The 20,267-nt window shown below is 37.6% G+C and overlaps 1 protein-coding gene across 2 annotated transcripts in view; it reads right to left on the reverse strand.

Annotated features, from left to right (window-relative positions):
* The window catches only part of LMO3 (LIM domain only 3), a 61,295-nt gene that overhangs the window by 40,858 nt on the left and 170 nt on the right, over positions 1-20,267 (reverse strand). The window contains exons 1-2 of one of the 2 annotated variants that reach the window (XM_040235272.1): positions 19,730-20,267; positions 14,114-14,327 (exon numbers count right to left, since the gene is read on the reverse strand). The exon at positions 19,730-20,267 is cut by the window's right edge and continues 170 nt beyond it. In XM_040235272.1, coding sequence (XP_040091206.1) covers positions 14,114-14,319 — 206 coding nt within the window. In that variant the 5' untranslated portion in view covers positions 14,320-14,327; positions 19,730-20,267. Of the gene's footprint in view, positions 1-14,113; positions 14,328-18,471; positions 18,689-19,729 lie in introns of those variants that run through there. The other variant, XM_040235271.1, reaches the window with a different exon arrangement.

Below are 20,267 nucleotides of genomic sequence, written 5' to 3' on the forward strand. Positions count from 1 at the left end.
CTTGAGTTTTGGCCCCTTAATAGTAGTCTACATGGTTGACTACCCTTGGTGTTAAATTTTCTTAAATTGTATTTCTGTCAGTGTATCATTTTTTTAAGCAATGGACCCTATAATAGCAAGCACTGGTCTGTCAGGAGTGCATTTTACCAGCACGACACAAGTATTTTTCACTACAGGAGACAAACAATGATATGTATTACATGCAGTAAACGCTGCCTTTGGTACATAGGGTTCTTTTAGCATTTATCTGTCCAAACTCTCACTGTGTCCAGAATTGGGGGTTGCCAGGAAGGGAGAGGAACCCTGCCTTATATTAATGTTGCCAGTGGCTATAGTACAGTTTTAGAAACAGTCCACATATACTGGATATTTCTCATAAAAGCAAACCTTGATTTAATATTAAATGAACAGCGTCATGCATAGCAGCCCATGCTTAGTCCCTTTCTTTCAAACAACTACTACATCTCCCTTTTACAACTCTTTTCCCAAGTACTGGTACTCCCTTCTTTTTATTCACACATATCACTACCAAACAACTTGCAATCAAGCTTAAAAAGCTATTAAAAATAAGAGTGCTCTCCAAATTGGAGGTACGTAAACCGCAGGGATCCTTAAGGAATAGCTCTTCTGTTTATTTGATACCTTAGCCTTTACACATTGTCTTCCTAATTTTAGAAATGTACAATGGAATATTTGTCAATATCTATTTAAATTGAGGGTGCCCACTTAAACTTCCCCAGGATAAAGGTATATAAACAAAATGTTTTCGAGAACACTGTGAAAAAGAATACCAGTTAAAATATTGGCATTCAACTGTCCTTGTCATCTGGGGAAAAAGATATAAAAGTCAAGACTACAAATGAAACTTAAAGCAAGCTAACATTTTATATATAATTCTACCCTATGGGATATTAAATATAATGCTTTACAAGGTTATAGAACTTTCACAAGCTTGAGTGTGGAGAGCATGGGCATATAAGACATTTTAGAAAACTACCACCTCAGTTACAAAGAAAATCACATGTTCAATAATTTCCATCAAAGATTCAAATTCATCTTACTTTATGCAAAATACACTATAATCTTAATTTAACAACCCATTCCAGATTCCCATAATCTCCACTCTTATTAAATTACTTTTTTCCTATATGGCTTCAGGTGCATGTGGTATTTAAGCATTTCTTCATCTATCTTCTTTGTAGATGAAAAGTAAAAGATCTTATTATGTTACTAGCCTTTCATATTCTTGATTATTAATCATCCTTAAATCTCATCTTAATCTGTTTCATTAGTCTTTTTTCTTATCTTTTTTCTCTCTTTTCTTCTTTCTCTTTTCTGTCTTATCTTCGTGTGTGTGTGTATGTGTGTTCAGTCATGTCAGACTCTCTGTGGCCACATGGACCATAGCCCCCCTGGCTCTTCTGTCCATGTAATTTCCAGGCAAGAATACTGGAGTAGGTTGCCATTTCCTACTCCAGGGGATCTTCTCAACCTAGGGATCAAAACTGCGTCTCTTGCGTCTCCTGAAATGGTAGGCAAATTCTTTACCACTGGCTCTACCTGGTAGCGCCATAACTACCCATAACTCAGCACAATTCTTCCTCTGTAACAACAGAAGCTTACACTAGACTGTTGGCCTGTGTGTTGATTCTTTCCTTATGGTGTTTCACTGACACTGCCTGAATGGGTTTGCTACTCCTATGTACAGATAGGTAAACTGAGGCTTGGAGAGGTTCAGTAACTTCCCTGGGAAGATACAACAAGGAAGTCACAGAAAAAGGGCAGACATCACATATGTACTCCTCACCTTGATGCCTCTGAAACCTCGGGATTAGGTCTAACTAGAATCTGGTTTGGGAGAAACTTAGAGAATTAGTAAGAACTAATACACATTTTTCTTTGTATAAAGTAATATCACAGAAGGTAAAAACAGGAGATGAATGAATGCATCCTAACAGTCACATATGACTAACATGCCATTAATGATAGCTGGAGTGGGATAACACAATGTGGTAGATTAATGAGAAATACCCAGTGAAAGATTTAAAATACACTATATGTGTTCAAATGAAAGGCAGAATGAACTTGTGACTTTATTTTATTATTTTTTCCCCCAATCTGTGACTTTAGAAGCACAGTGAAAAACTGAGTTTTACTGGAAATGAAAGGCTCTGCTTACTCCTAAATCAAAAAAAAAATTTTTTTTTAATTTTAATCTCCTCAAAACACATAACTTTTTTATCAGGTCACTGCAGCAATCCACAGTGAATTGAGAAGACAAAGCATTTAACACCTTTAGTGGAATAAGCATGTGATCTCTGTGCTAAAGATGATAGTTACTTTAATAACTATCAGTGACGAGATTATTTCCACACTTAGCAGACTATCAGTCACGACCAAGTGACTTTTCCTTAAAATCAAGCTCAAACTGGGCATCTTCCCTGGTGGTCCAGGGGTTAAAGCTTTGCACTTCCACCGCAGGGGATGATAATTAGAGCAAATGTGTTATTTTAAATGTTTTGCACCGGAAATTAATTTCATTAAACAAGACTCAGCTTGACTTTAAAAATAATGGGAAAAGATCACTTTTCAGAGATAGAATAATTGACATTTCTCCTTCAAGAGTAGAAATTGTCAGTCAATGAAAAATCCGTATCTTTTTACATAAGTATTCAAAAATATCCATCCCTGGTTGGGGAACTAAGATCCTGCATGCTGCATGGTATGGCCAAAAATCTTTTTTAAAAAATCAAGCTCAAATTGATTCATTTTGGAAGGTGAGAATCACAAAGTGATTAGGAATATAGGTCTTCGGCCTAAAGGAGGACAAGATGGCTGTTACAACACGTGCCCCACCTACCAAATAGAATAGAAGGGCTACTAGAGATCGTAACAGGAAAAAACCAAAACGAAACACTTAGGATGTGCAGGATGACAGTAGGAATTAAAGCTTGCAAAGTCATCTGGCCACCACTTCATAGCTTTCTGGAAAGTATGTTCGAGATTTCTTTGTGCATGAAGTGTAGACAATCACCGCTGTGAAAGCTCACTTGTTCATGCTGTGACTCTCTGTAAGATCAATGGGCAGCTTCTTAGCCAACACCCATAATGCATCCTAGTCCATTTTATAAATTTAAATACAGGCTCAAGAACTTTGATTGTATTTACCGCTTAAATTTAACTTTTAATTTTAAAAGTACAGACAGCTGGCACATCCAGATCCCACTCTCACAAATAAGAATGCATATTAATCTTTTATTTTGGAAGATGAATGCCTGGCTCTTCTTAATATGAAATTAAAATCAGTGAGCTGGGGTTAGGTGAGGGGCCAGAAGCATGAGTATAAACAGAACACTTCTGTAACAATTTATCTCATCTCATCAGGAAGGTGATTCAATTGTTTTAAGTAACAATATGTGTTTGATGTATTTCCTCTAAATGCTGGATTTGGAAACATTGATGATAATCAGAGCAAATATGTTATTTTAAATGTTTTGTACCAGAAATTAATTTCATTAAACAAAACTCAGCTTGACTTTAAAAATATGGAAAAAGATAACTTTTCAGAGATAGAATAACTGACATTTCCCCTTCAAGAGTAGAAACTGGCAGCCTATGAAAAAATCCATATCTTTCCAATTTTTAATATATAAGTATTCAAAAATATCTATTATATTGTGATCAGGGCAGAGTTTAATGACATCTTTGGCCAAGATGTTACCTTCACCCATGTTGTGTTGGCAGCTTTAGCTCATCAATATGAACATTCCTATTGTATTATATAATAAATACTCCAATAACCATATAGTAGACATGTGTAGATGTATCAGTTTCAGCTCAGACATACAACTATACCATCTCTGTGAATTAGCAACAGTCAAATGACCTAATCCTGGGGTCTATTTTGAAGACACATACTTCACAACTATTATATAATCACACACAGGGTCATCACTGAAGCGAAATAAAAAGACATAAAAAAATACTAGTAAATTATACATTAAAATAATCTCATTCAATTTAGCAGATGAGTTCTGTAATCCCAAATGGGAATTCAGTCTATAACAGCCTGAGTTAGCATCACAGTGGTTCTCAGATGGTGCCACTTTATCACCTGTCATTTAGAAAAGTATAGGGGGCATTCATGGTTGGAACAGTGATACCAGGGTACCACAAAACCACAGTGGCTGCCTCTAATCCTTGTTTCTTCCTCTCTCGCTCACTCCAACCACACGAGCATCCTTGATTTTCTTGAAACGCATTAGAAAGTCTTCCACTGCAAGTTCTTCACACTGACTGGCCCCATTCCCAGAATGTCCTACCTATACATCCCCATGGCTAGCTCCTTCACTTTCTTTAGGTCTTTATTCAAGTCACCCTCTCAACAAACTGTGCCTGTCTACCCTGTTTAATTTTTCAAATCCTTATCTCCTCCCCACCACATTCACACAGGCATCATCATTCATAAATACAAATTCTGCAAACCTTTTCAGTTCAGTTCAGTCACTCAGTTGCGTCTGACTCTTTGCAACCCCATGGACTGCAGCACACCAGGCTTCCCTATCCATCACCAACTCCTGCAGCTTGCTCAAACTCTTACACTACTCCATTTTTCCTGTGCATTTATTATCTTCCTAATGTACTCAATACTTATTTTGTTGATTATTTGCTTTCCCAACTAGAATATAATCTCTACACAGGAAGGAGTTATTTCTGTGGTTTACTCTGCCTTGTGTCTGACAGGTTTGTCCAGTACCTAGAGTATGTGCTCCGTCGTGTCTGACTCTATGTGACCCCATGGACTGTAGCCTGCCAGGCTCCTTGGTCCACGGAATTTTCTCAGCAAGAATACTGGAATGGGTTGCTATTTCCTCCTCCAGGGGATCTTCCTGACCCAGGACTGAACCTTCATCTCCTGCACTGGCAGGCAGATTCTTTACCACTAGTGCCACCTGGGAAGCCCCACCTAGAGTGTATAGGATAATAGTTGTTCAGTGGGAAAATGGGGACCTATGATGCTAAGTGTTTTGCCATCTGTTGATAACTTACCAGTATCTGCCGTGAGAGCCGAATGATACAAACAGCATGAAAGTTACAAGACTAACTCTATCTTTCTCTGCATCTAAAACTTAACTATGAAGCTTGAATCTTAGTTTTTATAAAAGGACTACTGGCTTACCAAAGGATTTTCACAGAGCACAATTTTTACTTATTATTTATAACGTCCCTCCTGAATTTTTTTTCTACTCATTCCTAATTATACCTCTTCTCATTCTCTGTACTGATTCCATGTGATAGAACCACACTAAAACTCCTCCTATTTTTTCCTTATTTAACAATGGTGAGTATATCAGCTGTAAAAAAAAAAAATATTGAAAAATAATTTGCCATTAAGTGCTTCCCAAATTTCCCAGACTATCTTATTCTTTACATACTAAGATATTAATAGTTTTGTATTTATGTGTTATACAAAATCAATTAGAAATATAAAGTTATATATTCATTATTTATAGAAGTGAAATATTGGCACTCAAATATTTGTTAAGCAACTAAATGGCTTCATTTTCACACTGTTAGATACAGCAAAACATGTAATCATAAATACAAACATGTAATCATAAATACAAACCCCAATCCTATTCACTCAGTAAGGACATGTTGTCAAAAGAAGGGGTTCTTGTAGTTTAGAACCTTTTTCATTTTTTTCCCCTAATAAATGGTCACAGAAAATACTAGTTGCTAAATTTTTAGGCAATTCAGTAACATTATTTCTTTTTATCTCCCAAAACACAGACATCCCTCAATGGATAGTCATATGTAATACTTATAGGCTTTAAAATTATGTTCATAGTATAGTACAGTTGAACTTCTCACCCATAAAACTAAATAAACCTGCCAATTGAAACTACTACTCATTTTTAGTGTTAGAAGTTATGATCATTTTTTTATTTACCTTTCTACTCCCATCCCTACCACTCAAGCAAAGGAACACTCATCTTAGAAAGTGAAGTGAAAGTGTTAATTGCTCAGTCATGTCTGACTCTTTGTGCCCCCATGGACTGTAGCCTGCCATGCTCCTCTGTCCATGGAATTCTCCAGGTAGAAATACTGGAGTGGGTTGCCATTCCTTTCTCCAGGGGATCTTGCCGACCCAGAGATTGAACCTGGGTCTGCTGCAATGCAGGCAGTCTCTTTACAGTCTAAGTCACCTGCGTCTAACATGCAGCTGTTGGTCAGAATGTATTTTTATGGGATGGTTGATGAAAACAAAGTAAGCATCATGCTCAATGCCATAAGGTATTTTGTGAACAGTCTTGACTCAACTTTTTTGGTGAAATGTGAGCAATCTATCAAAGGGTACTACTTAAGAGATTTCAAAATCTTTTAAAACAAAAAAGAGAATAAAATAATTTCAATAATGATCTGTACCTCTGCTATTAATAGAATTGCTAGAGTAAGAACATGGCATTGTTTTAAAAGTTTTCTGAAATCAGAATAAACTGCTGCTAAGTCGCTTCAGTCGTGTCCGACTCTGTGCGACCCCATAGACGGCAGCCCACCAGGCTCCCCCGTCCCTGGGATTCTCCAGGCAAGAACACTGGAGTGGGCTGCCATTTCCTTCTCCAATGCATCAAAGTGAAAAGTGAAAGTGAAGTCGCTCAGTCGTGTCCAGCTCTTAGCGACCCCATGGACTATAGCCTACCAGGCTCCTCCAACCGTGGGATTTTCCAGGCAAGAGTTACTGGAGTGGGGTGCCATTGCCTTCTCCGCAGAATAAACTAGTGATGTCTAAAACTTCTTTTTGCTCTTGAAGTTGCCTGTTGGGATCCCACAGCATGAGATGGGAATTTATTTTTTCTTGGCGGTATTTAGATAATTATTACATGTTATCATTAGCACATTTTATGATTCCTGCCCCATTACTAATCCATGTCACATTGGATATTTATGTTTACTAAAACTGATTTTGTTTTTATTAATAGGATGGGTTTACTTTAGGCAATGCTTTACTGTATTAGTAATAACAAATTTACTTAAATATGGCTTTGGTATACTCCTATGCAAATAATCTTCGAAATCCTAAGAGTCTTTTATTTTCCCAGTAGCCCAGTTGGAGAGTTTTTAATATTACATTGAATCATAACAAAACATGCTGGTTAGAGTCTAACTTAATACATGCAGCTTAATGTTAATTTTCCAACTTCAAATCAGAGATCTAACTATTCCAACATGACTATCTCAAGTGTGATTTTTGTTTTCAACTAATAAAGTCCACAGCTAGAGATTTTTGCATCATAAAAAACCAAAACTATGGAGTAAAAGAATTCAGCAAAAGAAATGGGATCTTTATAGAACTAAAAATATTTGTTGAGAAGAAAAATATCTATCAAGAAGTTTTGATGGTATAGAGCAGAATGCAAAAATGGTGCAGGTGAATGCCCAAGTGACTGATGTGGGGTTCATCATAACTATATTTGTAATACAGCAAATATGCTTGATGAATGTAATAAAAGGCTATGCTTAGGTCCTAAGTTCTTGAGGGAAAAGTTATCCATTTACATGGATAATAAGGGGGAAAAAACCTCAATAAGCAAAAGAAATTGCTTTAAAGTAAGAAACAAAACTAAATGTCACATTTCTTGCTTCACAATGGAACTTCTACTTCAAAATAAATTTCTTATAAATACCCTCAAGAAGGGGAACATACGGTTAATCATCAAAACAAGTATGTTACGATGGTAGAAACGGAAATGAAGCAGACAGTATCGAACTCCACTGGAGCTGAGAAAAACAGAATTGGGTGATAAAAATCACAAGGGAATAAAGTTAGGCCTTCTGCAGTATTATAAAACTTGTCTTTCCTCTTAGAATGGTGAACACTCTGTAGGAATAAGTCAGAGCTATGGTTTACAATACTAAGGAATTAGCTGGCATCAAGTATCTGAATTTTACAAGTTTCAAAGCCTGCCAAAGTATGGTGATCTGGTAAAAGTCAATTATGACCAAAGTCAATGCACATTCTAAGGTTGTATAGATTCTAACACCTATATGTGCAGCATGCATACACACCCTACATCTTTTTAGGTGCTTACAAAGGGAAATGCTGTGAATCAGTAGGAATAATTGCTTGTATAAGCTGATTAAAAAATTAGAAAGGAGGAAAATGCCTTTTTAAAGAAATGTGGCTAATGTAAATTCTGTTTTAGAAGCTATCTGGTTGACTGAGAGAGTATTGCTATTTTTATTTTTACTTTCCTTGTTTTCAAGATCTTGTCCTACATTTACAATCTACATATTTTAACATTTATGGATACAAGTGAGAAACGTTAATTTCTTTTTGGAAGATAGGATGAGGTTACAACGTATAATTTTGAATGATAAAAGACATTCTCATAGGAACTGGTAAATGTTTTCAAACCAAATGGTAAAATAAGATTTCAATGACTCACAATATAATGAAAAAAAAATACAATGGTCGTTTAGGTTGGTGCAATTCTTTAAAGCTACATAATTTTTATGTGAGGCAGAAAACTGAACTACATAATGCATTTCTACAATGCATATATTCATCAAAACCATTTTTAAAATTATTACTTTCAGCATATTTTAAACTGATTCCTTAATAATTTGTTTATTTATTAAACAAAACAGCACTAACATTTACTATTAGTCACTTAATGGAAATTAATGGTGAGCTTATAAATGAAGTGCTGGCTTACTTTGATATACTTTAAGAGCAACCAAAAATAAGAGATTCTTTCCCAGAGTTCTATGTATTTATAAAGTGCAAAATAAGCAATTTTAGCAATTCTCAAATGTAGTTCTTCCATGTGTATTTAATCCTAAATATACTTGTAGAAACAGAATATTTTTCTGCTAAGTTAGGTATGTCTAACATCCATTTTATGTTTAAAAACTATCCTGATTGAAGTATTCCATGCTTTATGAAAAGATAAAAAACAGTAAAGACATAGAAACAGTGTGAAGTATTTTATTTTTAATATTCTTAGTGGAGGTTATTTTCAGTGACAATATCTCAAGTCTATAAAACAAAGCAAAAGGCACAAAACTAGAATAATTAAGTACTCGTTCCCTGAAAATGAGTATATTTCAGAATTAAGGACAGATCAATTTATAAATAAGAAATTCTCTATGTAGACGGGATATTTTTAACAGAGATTGTTGCAGAGAGATTGTTGCTCAGGAATTCTAGTGTGGGTCTACCAATTTTTCTCTAAAGCAAGGGGTATTCTCCCAAAGTATTGCACAAAATTATCCCTCTTGATTTGTGCTGGTCCATGAATGATAGATATATACTATAAAATGTTTGAAATAGAATGCAATAATGCTTTTCTATAATAAACAGAAAAATAAACTTAAAATTATAATATTTTATAAAGCTGTAAATAAAGCCAGATAATTTGCAGGAAATATAGCAGTATTTTTAAAAGACCCTAGAGTCTAGAGTCTAAGTTATTAACACTTAGATAGCAAAATATCTCAAAATACAAAGATTAGCTTAGACATTTAAATATGATAAAGTTATGACTATAATAAAATGTTAAGAAAGCTCAAATGAAAAAAAAATTATTTGGGGGGAGCGTCAGTCCATATATAAGATTAGTTTTTTTGGAATTTAAAACAATAAAAAGTTATATTTCAAATAATAATAATGTACTGCTCTCCAACTGCCTAATATCTAAAAAGAGGACAAAGCAGGAAAACAGAATGAATATGTCAGTTAGCATTAAAAAAGAATCTGTGCAGTGAACTGTCAGATAAAATAATATTAATAATATATTCATATTTACTTTTAAGGCCATAATTATCTACTAATGTAAATTTAATCTCATAAAAATTTATTTAGAAGCTCCAGTTTTGATCAGTGTGAAATAAAGTTATAGCTAGGCTAATGTTCTATGTAGCATTTAATTTTAATTTTCTATTGTAAAAATCATATTATTACATTGAAGCACATAAAATAGGCAATCAGTATCACAGTTTCAAATCCTTTTTGTTAACTGGTAGCTGTGGTGGAGCATGAAGCATCACTTTCTCCCAGTACTTTCATTTTAAACAAATCATCCTCATGTATAAAAATAGCAAACTGCATTATCTTTTATACAAGATGTTTTCTGTTTCTTGTGTAGAAAAAGCTATATGTAGCTTTCCCTATAGCTTTGAGTACATTCTCTGGTAAAACATCATTCACAGAGACGCAAGATACAGTCTTCATCACCTTGATGCTTAAAATACACCACAAGCAAGAAAATGCAGGCTTAAATTTAAAAACTGGCAAAAATGGCCCAAAAGCTTAAGTGTAAGTGCTGATATTCTACACTGCCTCCAAGTTGAGAAGTAAAGTACTATGGTTTATCTTGTGGTTCTGACTTCATGAAATTTGATATAAAATCTTAATTCTAAAACTGATGATATATTAACTATTTTATTCATACTTACCAAACAAATCAGAATGAAAGATAGTTTAGTAGTAACTATAGTCCTATAAACATCATTACTAAACCTTGGCTAGTTTTACATAGTAATTGCTAATTTACTTTGTGCATTCTTTAGTTCAAGGCACAAAAATGCTTCCACGTCTACTTTGTCATAAACAACTTAAAAAAAAAAAAAAAACTGTAACTGTACTGGATATATTTTTACCAGATACATTGTTAGGTCTTGGCATATAAATATCAGTGGGCAGACTGACTTCATTAAGTCAGAAAGCGTTAATAGAGGAATTTTTAAAATGTTAATGTTTCTGTTCCTATTTCTAATTAGTTTCTGAGGATGGCGCGCAATCCTACAAACCGACAAATTCCCTTTCATCGACACATTTATCTTACATTCTCCAGAAAAAATGAAAAATACTATATCAGCCCTGTTATGGAAAGGGAACTGTCAAGATTTGAAACTTAGTAATAAACTGTAAAAATGTTTTCTTTTTCTTAAATACAGCTAAATGTGCCTCAAAGAAGAAAAAATTACTGCAATAACAGTTTCCAACACCCTAAAGAAAATATCTTGTGATTTATATTCTTATATTTATCATTTAAAGAACTTGTAAAAACATGTCATCACCACCACTACTCAGAATAAGGCAAAATATTAATAAAATGTAAGAACTTCAAGATTCACTGTTCAGCAATAAAAGTGCTTTTTGTGTTCTCTTTTGGAAAGAGAAGTTAACTAGGAAGTTAAATAAACTTGGCAAAAAGTATTTCACTCTTCTCTAGATGTGAAAAATTATCTGGCCCAAGATAATATCTATAATCTATAATTTACTGGTGCAGGTAAGCTACTTTTTTCTTTATCATTTCCCACATTCTTACTTAGATGCCTGGAAAGTTAGACCGAGAAATACAAACCTGTAAAGTATGTATGGCTCGTTTGTGCCTCAAAGATATCACATAATATCCAAAAATCAATCTAAACTACTTTTTAATAGGATTTAAATGGTTAAGCAGTGGCTGTGCAAAATACAAGAAAGCAATGTGCTGAACACAGAAGGAAATGAGAAAAGTTATTTTCAAAGCTCAGGAAAACAGCCATAGAATATAACTTGTTCACTGATCATATTGCAGATTTTATGTAATTAATAAATAGTAACAATTTGAGGTGCACTTCCCTTTTTCCCTTAGTTAATTTTTGTCTAACTTAAAATCATGTCTCTCACACAGCAGGCATAAGCATTTTGAATGCCTGTTTATACAGATTCGAAGATATTAATTTGTACATAAAATCTGCTTGAATGTCTTCATCTATTTGACATACAGAATAAGATTATTTTAATTTGCCAATCAGCGATGTATGCTTTTAAACAGACAGAATTTCACTGTGCTATGCATTTTCCACATAAAACTAATACCACACCTGCAGCATAACCTGTAACACATACGCGGCGTTTTACACCCATGCCATTTACCCATTTCACTGCTGCAGTTGTTAAGTGTTGACGAACTACTTCTTGCCAAAGAAGCCACGTTATATACAACAAAACCTTCAGTTTAAATAAGGGATAAGCTTGCTGTTAACAACTTAGTTTGAAATGTTAACAACCCTTAGGCTGTTAACATAACAACTGGCCATTAATGCGGTAATGACCAATTTGAGAGGAAATTGCACTCTGAGAAATGAATATATTGGCAATCTGGACCAGGGTTTAAATTTGAAAGAGTTAAGATTAAAAAAAAAAAAAAGTAAAGATTAAAAGTTTGAGCTAATCAGAAATCAACTAAAAGTTGTATCACACAAAGCAGCAAATAGACTCTTTTAGAGATAAAGATTTCTGAGATTAAAAACTATTTTGATAAATTCCCTTCAACAATACACTTACTTGAGACTATCAAATATCAGTTGAACAACTTATTTTTACTACCATAAGGAAGACGAAGACAATACAAGATTATTTTCTCTGCTCTCGAATTTGTTGACAACCGCAAAAGAGTTTCACTCAGGACACAGGTATTTCATTGGCAAATTTGTATTTCTGAGTTAAAAATAGCCAGAGATTTCAAACGACTCTAAATTTGACTCAATTTTTGTCTTTATTCCATATTAGAACACTTTAATCTCGCCTAGACTATATAAACTCCTTGTTTTCGAAAGTGTTTTTACAGGAATCCACTGGAGATTCTGCAGTGGTAAACAAAAGTCAAAGACAGAGTCCAAAAGCCTGTGGCTATTGGTTAGGAAGATAAAGCAAAACTAGGAAGCAATGTCAAGTCGCTGAAAGCAAATACACTCTGTGCAGAAATCAGGCTCTAATTCACAAAGAGCAGAAGAGAATTCTTTATTTGCAAGAGGAAAGTTCCAAGACTGCAGAGTCTACAAGAATTCATGGAATAGCTTAATTCTAATGATTAGTTGAAGTAGTTAGAGAACTCCTTCCCTAAAGCCACTTCCGATTTCCATGGCTGGGACCTTACATGTATTTTGTGCCCTTGGGACACAGAGAAGTGGCAGCAAGTGGTCATAATTAGTCAGGGGGCTGTCAGATGAAGCAGTCCTAAGAGGGGAGAGAGTAGAATCTGATAAACAGTACCAGGCTCACCCTCTTATAACGACCATTCATCAAACAATATGTTCTTCTATATAGAAACTGAATTGGACTGAAAATAACTGAATTATATATGAAGCGGCACCAAATTCCCTAGAAAACACCTCCCGAAATGACCAAGGAGTTACTGCTGATTGATAAATTTTGTGTCATAAGAGAAAAAAATTCAAAATAAATCACTTAATGTCAGACTAGAAAAAGTGATTAATTGTATCAAATATGAAAACCCAAATGATGCCATATATCATTTCTCTAATTTGATAGATCCTACTTTATTAATATAAGTAATTTGCAGCTGAATGAAGTCACAAAGTCCCCTGAAAAGCAAAATAATTTTTCTTAAACATAAGTCCATGTGTAGAGTACTAAACGCTAGATTAACCTGCTTCATAGCTTCAGAAACAAGAACAGCTGCGTTGTCCTGAAATTGTTCAGATGTTTATAGGTTGGAGAGTGGCTATCATTTCCCTATAATGATGGAGGTCTTTACTTTGTTGTTTTCCATAAAGCTACTGGCAAGTCTTGAGGCAGATGAACATTCAAATGCTATCTTTGCCAAGATCACTTGGAATGCCCTGGGGTTTGCGGGCAGGGGGAGGTATATTCACACTTGGAGGAAGTTTTCAACATTCTACTAAAGATCCTTCTAATAAATACCAGATAAGAGTTTCAAACCGACTTTCTCTGACAAATCTGAAACAGAAAGATCGTGGAATCACTTTGTACTATGCTCAGCCCAACCCTGTCACTTTCCTGCTAAGAAAACTTGTATGCTGATTCATACCGAACACCTTGACATGAACTGGAGGTTGGTTCACTTATCTCCAGGTCGGAGCATCAGGCAAGGCAAACAGAAAGACTGAGATACTGTGTTTTCCTGACCATGACTCAAGCCCTCGTTTGTGCCACAGACATAGTGTGCTGAAGGCTGCCAGGTGGACATCTTTCAGGAATAGAAGCTGGCAGGAAAGACACAAAACACACAAGTACACTTACAGAAGTATTTTAAAAGGAATCCAGTGATCACTGGTGTGCAAGGCGAATTCCTACCTCAGATAGTCTCTGCGACAAAGGATAAGGTTAGCTTTTGTGTACAGGGTAGAACCCACTTCTCCCAAACGGCAGTCACAGCAGGCACACTTCAGGCAGTCCTCATGCCAGTATTTGTCCAATGCCTTTAGTAGATACCGGTCCTTGATCTTTCGGTTGCAGCCAGCACAACCTTTCGGCTTGGTGTCTGGCTGGACTGAGAGCATTTGTATACCTGAAGGAAGACAAGAACAAAAAAAGAGAGCTGAGACTCCAAAAATCAAGAGGTGTCCGAAGACCTCCATTAAGTTAAACATTTCTGATGGCCGTTTTCAAGGAGTGTTAGACTTTCGGCTTCCCTGGTGGCTCAGATGGCAAAATACCTGCCTATAATGTAGGAGACCTGGGTTCGATCCCTGGGTTGGGAAGATCCCCTGGAGAACAGAATGGCTACCCATTCCAGTACTCTTGCCTGGAGAATCCCGTGGTCAGTGGAGGCTGGCTGGCTATAGTCCATGGGATAGCAAAGAGTCATACATGACTGAGCGGCTAACATATGAATATACAGAAATTGAAATAAATTTTGAAAACAAAGAGGTTCAAACTTTGTTAAGTGTCTTTGTTAAATCATTCATGAAGTTACACCTATAAAGTAGCAAAAATAATCAACTCATCTTGTACCTGGTAAGATGATATCATCTACATGAACTAATAGTAAATAATTTTCTATTGGTACAGTTTTCTACATAGAGAAGTTCCTTTCAGGAGAAAATAGGAGTCAATGGTTAACAATCTAGAAAAAAGCTATTTAACAGACTAATCTGTGTACACACTGTAGGAGTCAAGAATGAGTTGGTGGAAGGAAAGTTCATTTTTATGGGATACACTAACCTCACTTAGCTGTAGAGATGTTTATACTTAAGCCTAAGTACAGTCACCCAAAAAGTTCACCAATCCTATAATACTTATTTACATCCAAATACTTCCCTCTATGTCCTTGATATTTCAAAGCATTCATTATGTTAAAAATTTTCAAAATGCATTGACACAAGCATTGGTCCATGCATCTATTAGTGGCAGATCATCTAACTATAGGCTATATACTTTTAAATAAAATTAAACTATAGGATTAAGTAATTTATTATCATAAACATGCACTTATTTTATAAAGGAAAGAAAAAACAGAAGACAAAGTTTCAATATATATAAAGTTACACAAACATCCACAGGCAAATATATATTATATACATATATTATACACTACAGACATGCTAGACTAGACACAGGGACATTTATACATTTTAGAGACATATTTCCATATCATAAATAAGGAGATGAATCGAATTTTCTGGTTAATACAACTTGATTGAATTTTTTTCTCAGTGAAAGGATATTTGCCTTCTAGTTTCTTCTTTCCTAAATGTCAAACACTCAGTTTTTCAAAAAGCTGAACAAATTATTCACAGTTGCATAGGTATCAACACATTTTAAGTACTCTAAACTACTGATTCCAATTTCTTTTATTTTACAAATTATGATAGTGTGAGAGGTTCAGGGACTGGCTCAAAGCGGAATGACAGTTCAGCCCAAACTTGATGGCCTTCTTACAATCCAGAGATACCACTGCTATATTATGCCTCCTCTGTTAGTCAGAAAGTTTTAAACTTGGACACGGAAGGACACAAAACACCAAATGTGTCTGCAATTGAAACAGTATCAAGAAAGAAATACCAAGCCTTAATCTAGAGGATTTTCAGTGTCTTCCCTGCTCCCAAACAGCTAAACCTTTCTCGGTTTCCTCTGATGCCTGATGATAAAGCCTTTACCTTTATTATCTTCACTATCTTTTTCTTTTTTAATCACACTAAGAGACAACAAGACACCATACCCTCACAGCAGAATAACTTTTCTAACTATAAATCATACATGCATTTCACATAATAGCGTTATGATATTGAATTTCCATTAGAAAATAGCTTCTCTGGTTGAGTGATGGAGCAGGGACCAGCAGCTAGGCATCAGAGTAGCTGCTTTTTCTGCATGGGATGCACAGCCGCGGTCCTCGGATCTGCAGATTAGTAGCTGGATTTGTACAGAGGAGCAGGTGGTATTCCTATAGCCAGCTTTCTATTCCTTTCTTTGAAGGAGCTTGGGGTCTAGTGTAGATTAATCATAACCCTTGATAGTGCTGCTAAATCTCACTCTCTAGAACTTCTAACAAATGAAGTTTCTTTGATCACAACTAGTTAACCGTCTTCTCGCAAGGTTCCACAAGGAATGAATCCCATTAATTACAGTACAGAACATACCTAAGTGCCTCTTAACCATCTTCCTGGGGGAAGGAAAAACTGTGATATACTAAATGACAGCCTGGATTTCATGACTGAGAACACCAAGAGGTATGTTTAGAGCAGCTAGTCTAATTACCCAATTTATAAGGCTATTGTTTTTTTCATATCATCAAGCTGAAAATGTTTTGATCCAAATCCTTCTTAGTTGTAGCTAAGCTCTGTTTCTCTGAGCTGTGTTCTCATCACCAAGCGTGGAAGGTCAACTATCTTTATTCACGATGCTTTGCAAACAAGACAGGAGATACCAACATTTGGCACAAGCAACACCACCCTGCTTGTCTTCACAAAATGTTTTTGTTGGGCTGACATTTTAATTTAGCACTCAGAGGCCAATTAATATTTGAAACTCTTACAGAATTCTGTTTGGCCTTGGGCATAGAAGGAGTTTGAGATTTTTATACTCCATCCTGGTACCTTCGTGTCAAAAACACCATCACATTACTCTTGAAAAGGAAATCATTTTCGATACTCTGCAAGTTAACAGTTGTGGAAAAAACGACTCTTTTGCAGTCACCACGTTACCCTGTACCAAACAGGCATAAACCAGCCGGCAGCCTCCCTTCAGCATCCGGCAGAACGCGTCTGGCTAAGAGTTATGTGTTCAGAGCTGAGAAACATTTTGCAAGTTGCTTATAGCACATCAGGACCCATAACTAGTTTTAGATTGGCATGTAAATTGTTCTGAGAGAAATTCTTATTGCCTCTGAGACCTTGCCATTCTGAGTTATTTGACAGTTTAAGGGAAATCATAATTTTTAAAAAAGACATAAATAATAGCCTGTGCAGTGTGGTGTGCAGAAATAAGTAGAACCATTTCATTTAAACTCTGGTGAGCTTTTAATTGCCTGGATTGCATTGTGAGGCAGCCTAACGCTTGATTAACTCCATTATGTCCCCTTGTTCTGTGCCATTCATCCGCGCAGTCTCAGCTTCAGTAGTTAACACAACAAAGTAACCACAACTCCACAACACGCTGGGGTTAAAAAAAAAAAAAATCATAATAAAAGATCTGCAGCACTTAGACCCAGTCTTCTATATTTTTGGACTGACTACACTGCAGTGAGTGGAAAACATTTTGTCCCCGTCGGAAGATGCACAGAGAACAATTTGGGAGAAGGAGCGGGAAGGGGGAATCCATTAAAGGGGGTTGGCAGCAATGAGGTGCCTCAGGAAGATTCGAAAATGGGAATGCAGGTTCTGCAGCTGGGAGCAGTGACACAGATTAAAAGAATTTGGCCAACACCGGCCATTCGATTGCCAAGAGGTACCAAACAAAAGATTTTCTCTCCTCCTGCCCATCTTCATCCTCTCCCCAGCCCCTGGCCCCCGATTGGAGAACTGGATTGGGCCTAAAAGCTTGTTTCTCTCTGTTCACTGGCCCAGAGCGTCCCTACAGGCTGTAACCCCCTAAGGGACAACAATGCAAATAGATGTCCCCAGATCTCAGGAGCTGGAGCTGCTTAACTCTGTTCTGCCCCTTCAACTCCCAACCCTCCCCTCCCCATCCTTCCACCACCCCCCCCCTCCCCTTTTTGAGCAATGGAGCTGGGAACCAATTTGATTCCCTTTTTCTCCAATGCAGCTGCAAGGCTCAGAGATACTGACATTTTTCCACTCTTATCAGTTTAATTACAGTTACCATGGCAGCAAAGTGCTAGTGCTTGGCAAAGGCCAACAAGAGATTTGCAAGACTGGGTTCAATTTTGATGCAGCTCACATGCAAAATAAAAAAAAAAAATAAGAAACATACATACACTCTAACAAAGAATCCCTTGAGGAGTTTATGTTCCAGCCTTTTGTGGTAGTGTCTCTGCCGCCACACAAGGATGCTTTGCAAAGAATGTAGCAGTTATTTGTTGCACCTACCAAGATTAATTGGTTTAAGCAGCCGTCTTTCAAAGCAGTTACAAACAATAATATTTCAGATCTTTTCCAAGAGACACAAAAGCCGCGGAAGGGCAAGAAGGCTTTGGAGCAGCAGAGTGCCGAGCGCCGGCAAAGTGCATCTATGATAGATTGTAACCTTACCAAAACTTTTCTCCTTTTTCTGCATGAGTTGACTGAGGCGTGCCTGAGTTGCCGCAGCTTCGCATGGAGTACCCAGCCCAGAGGTAGAAGTGGAAGGGGGTTTCCCTCGGATTTAGCTCAAGTGCGGACCCGGTGCGCAGCCTACACCCGCCGAGGACCGACTATTGTGAAGCACACTTTGGGAGCGGGTCGGAGCGGGCGGCGGGCGTGTGGGGGTGGGGGAAGGGATGAGGGCGGCCAGACGAGATGCGGCGCACACCCGGAGCCCCTCGCCGGGTGGCGGCGTACAAAATGATGGCGAATGACAAAGCCACAAGCTTCCCTAACTCTGCCCGTAATCCCCAAATCCCAGCGGCCCCTTTTAGCTTCGTGGTAACAAATGGATTTGATTAAACTGTCACATGCAGCGTTAGCATAGCATATCATGTTCAATATGAAAAATATCATAAATCTGACTTGTATTTCATAACAGCAATCTGGGTAGCCCTCGTAAAATAAAATGTGCCGCAGCAGTTTGAATTTCCATCGATTAGGACAGGGGCACCTTGCTCCAAGGATCCCCTCTCTTCTCGACACTTCTTCCCAACCTCCCCCTACACCACTCCCCCCCTCCCCCCAGACATTCACTTTTCCATCTGGTAGGAACAGTATTTTTGTTACAATGGTACAGTGGACCGGAGGCAGAAGTGGCCTCAGGAACCCAAAGATGGTCATTTCAATTCATGGGGGAGGGAGGTGATGAATTTCAGAAACTAAGGTCAAAGGGCGGGGGATATCCGGAACCCACCTAAGACTGAATTCCCTTCCTACGGGCCGGGCCAGGGCAAGCATCTCCTCTCAAACTCTCCCAGCCTCTGTTTCCCCGGGTGTCGGGGGGCTGGGGTTGGGGGTGTAAATGCCGCAGTTGCTCGGGAACTTTGACTATTATCCACTCGAGTCGTAGTTGAGACGTTCCGCGCCGCAGCCGCTCGGCTCTCCCCGCCTTCCAGCCCCATCTTCCGCCCGCATCTATTTCATGTCTCATCATAAAAATAATGAAGCCTCACATGATTTAAACAAAACCGTCTCAGCAGAGCTGCAGCCCGAGTGAAAGTTGCAGTGCGGAGCCGGGCTGCAGCTCCAGTTTATGCCTCATTAGGAGAGGCTGGGGAAGGAAAAAAAAAAAAAACCCACATCCGCACACGCACGCGCGCACCCGCAGACACACACACACAACCACAAATAAGCCGCCGCGTGTGCATCCAGTTGCTGCACTTACCTTCTCAATTAAGCGATACAGGGGGAGGCCGTTCAGAAAGCACAGTGGCTGCTTTGTAGCTCTTCTCCTTGGGAAAGGTCAAAAAGAAGCATTGTTTGAAAAAAAAAAAAAAAAAGGAGGGGGAGGGAGGAATCTATTTTTTTTTTTTTTAAGTTTAAAATAATGAGGTCTTCCAGGATCCGCCGAGCAATGGTGTTGACCGCATCTGAGCCACAGGTGTCCTCCTTTTAGGCAACTGCAGTCCGAAGCTGTCTCTCTCTTTCCGTCCTGGCTCAACACAACTTACCCCGGCAGCACGCGAGGAGCCGAGCTGAAGCAGCCCCGGCTCTCAGCTGCAAAATGCAATCCCTTCCCAGCCAGACCTAATACAGCCCAAGAAAAGGTCACTCAGTTATTACTGAGCCGGCGGAGCCCAGGCAGCGCTTGTCAAGACCACAGAGAAGCAGCTCCCTTCCGATTTAAGACTATTTACCTCTCGCCCCCACCCCTCCCCTCTCCTCTCTCTTTCCTTCTCTCCCTCCCTCTCTCGCTGGCTCCC

This window comes from Oryx dammah, unplaced genomic scaffold, assembly GCF_014754425.2.
Source record: "Oryx dammah isolate SB20612 unplaced genomic scaffold, SCBI_Odam_1.1 HiC_scaffold_29, whole genome shotgun sequence".
NCBI classification, from domain to species: Eukaryota; Metazoa; Chordata; class Mammalia; order Artiodactyla; family Bovidae; genus Oryx; species Oryx dammah.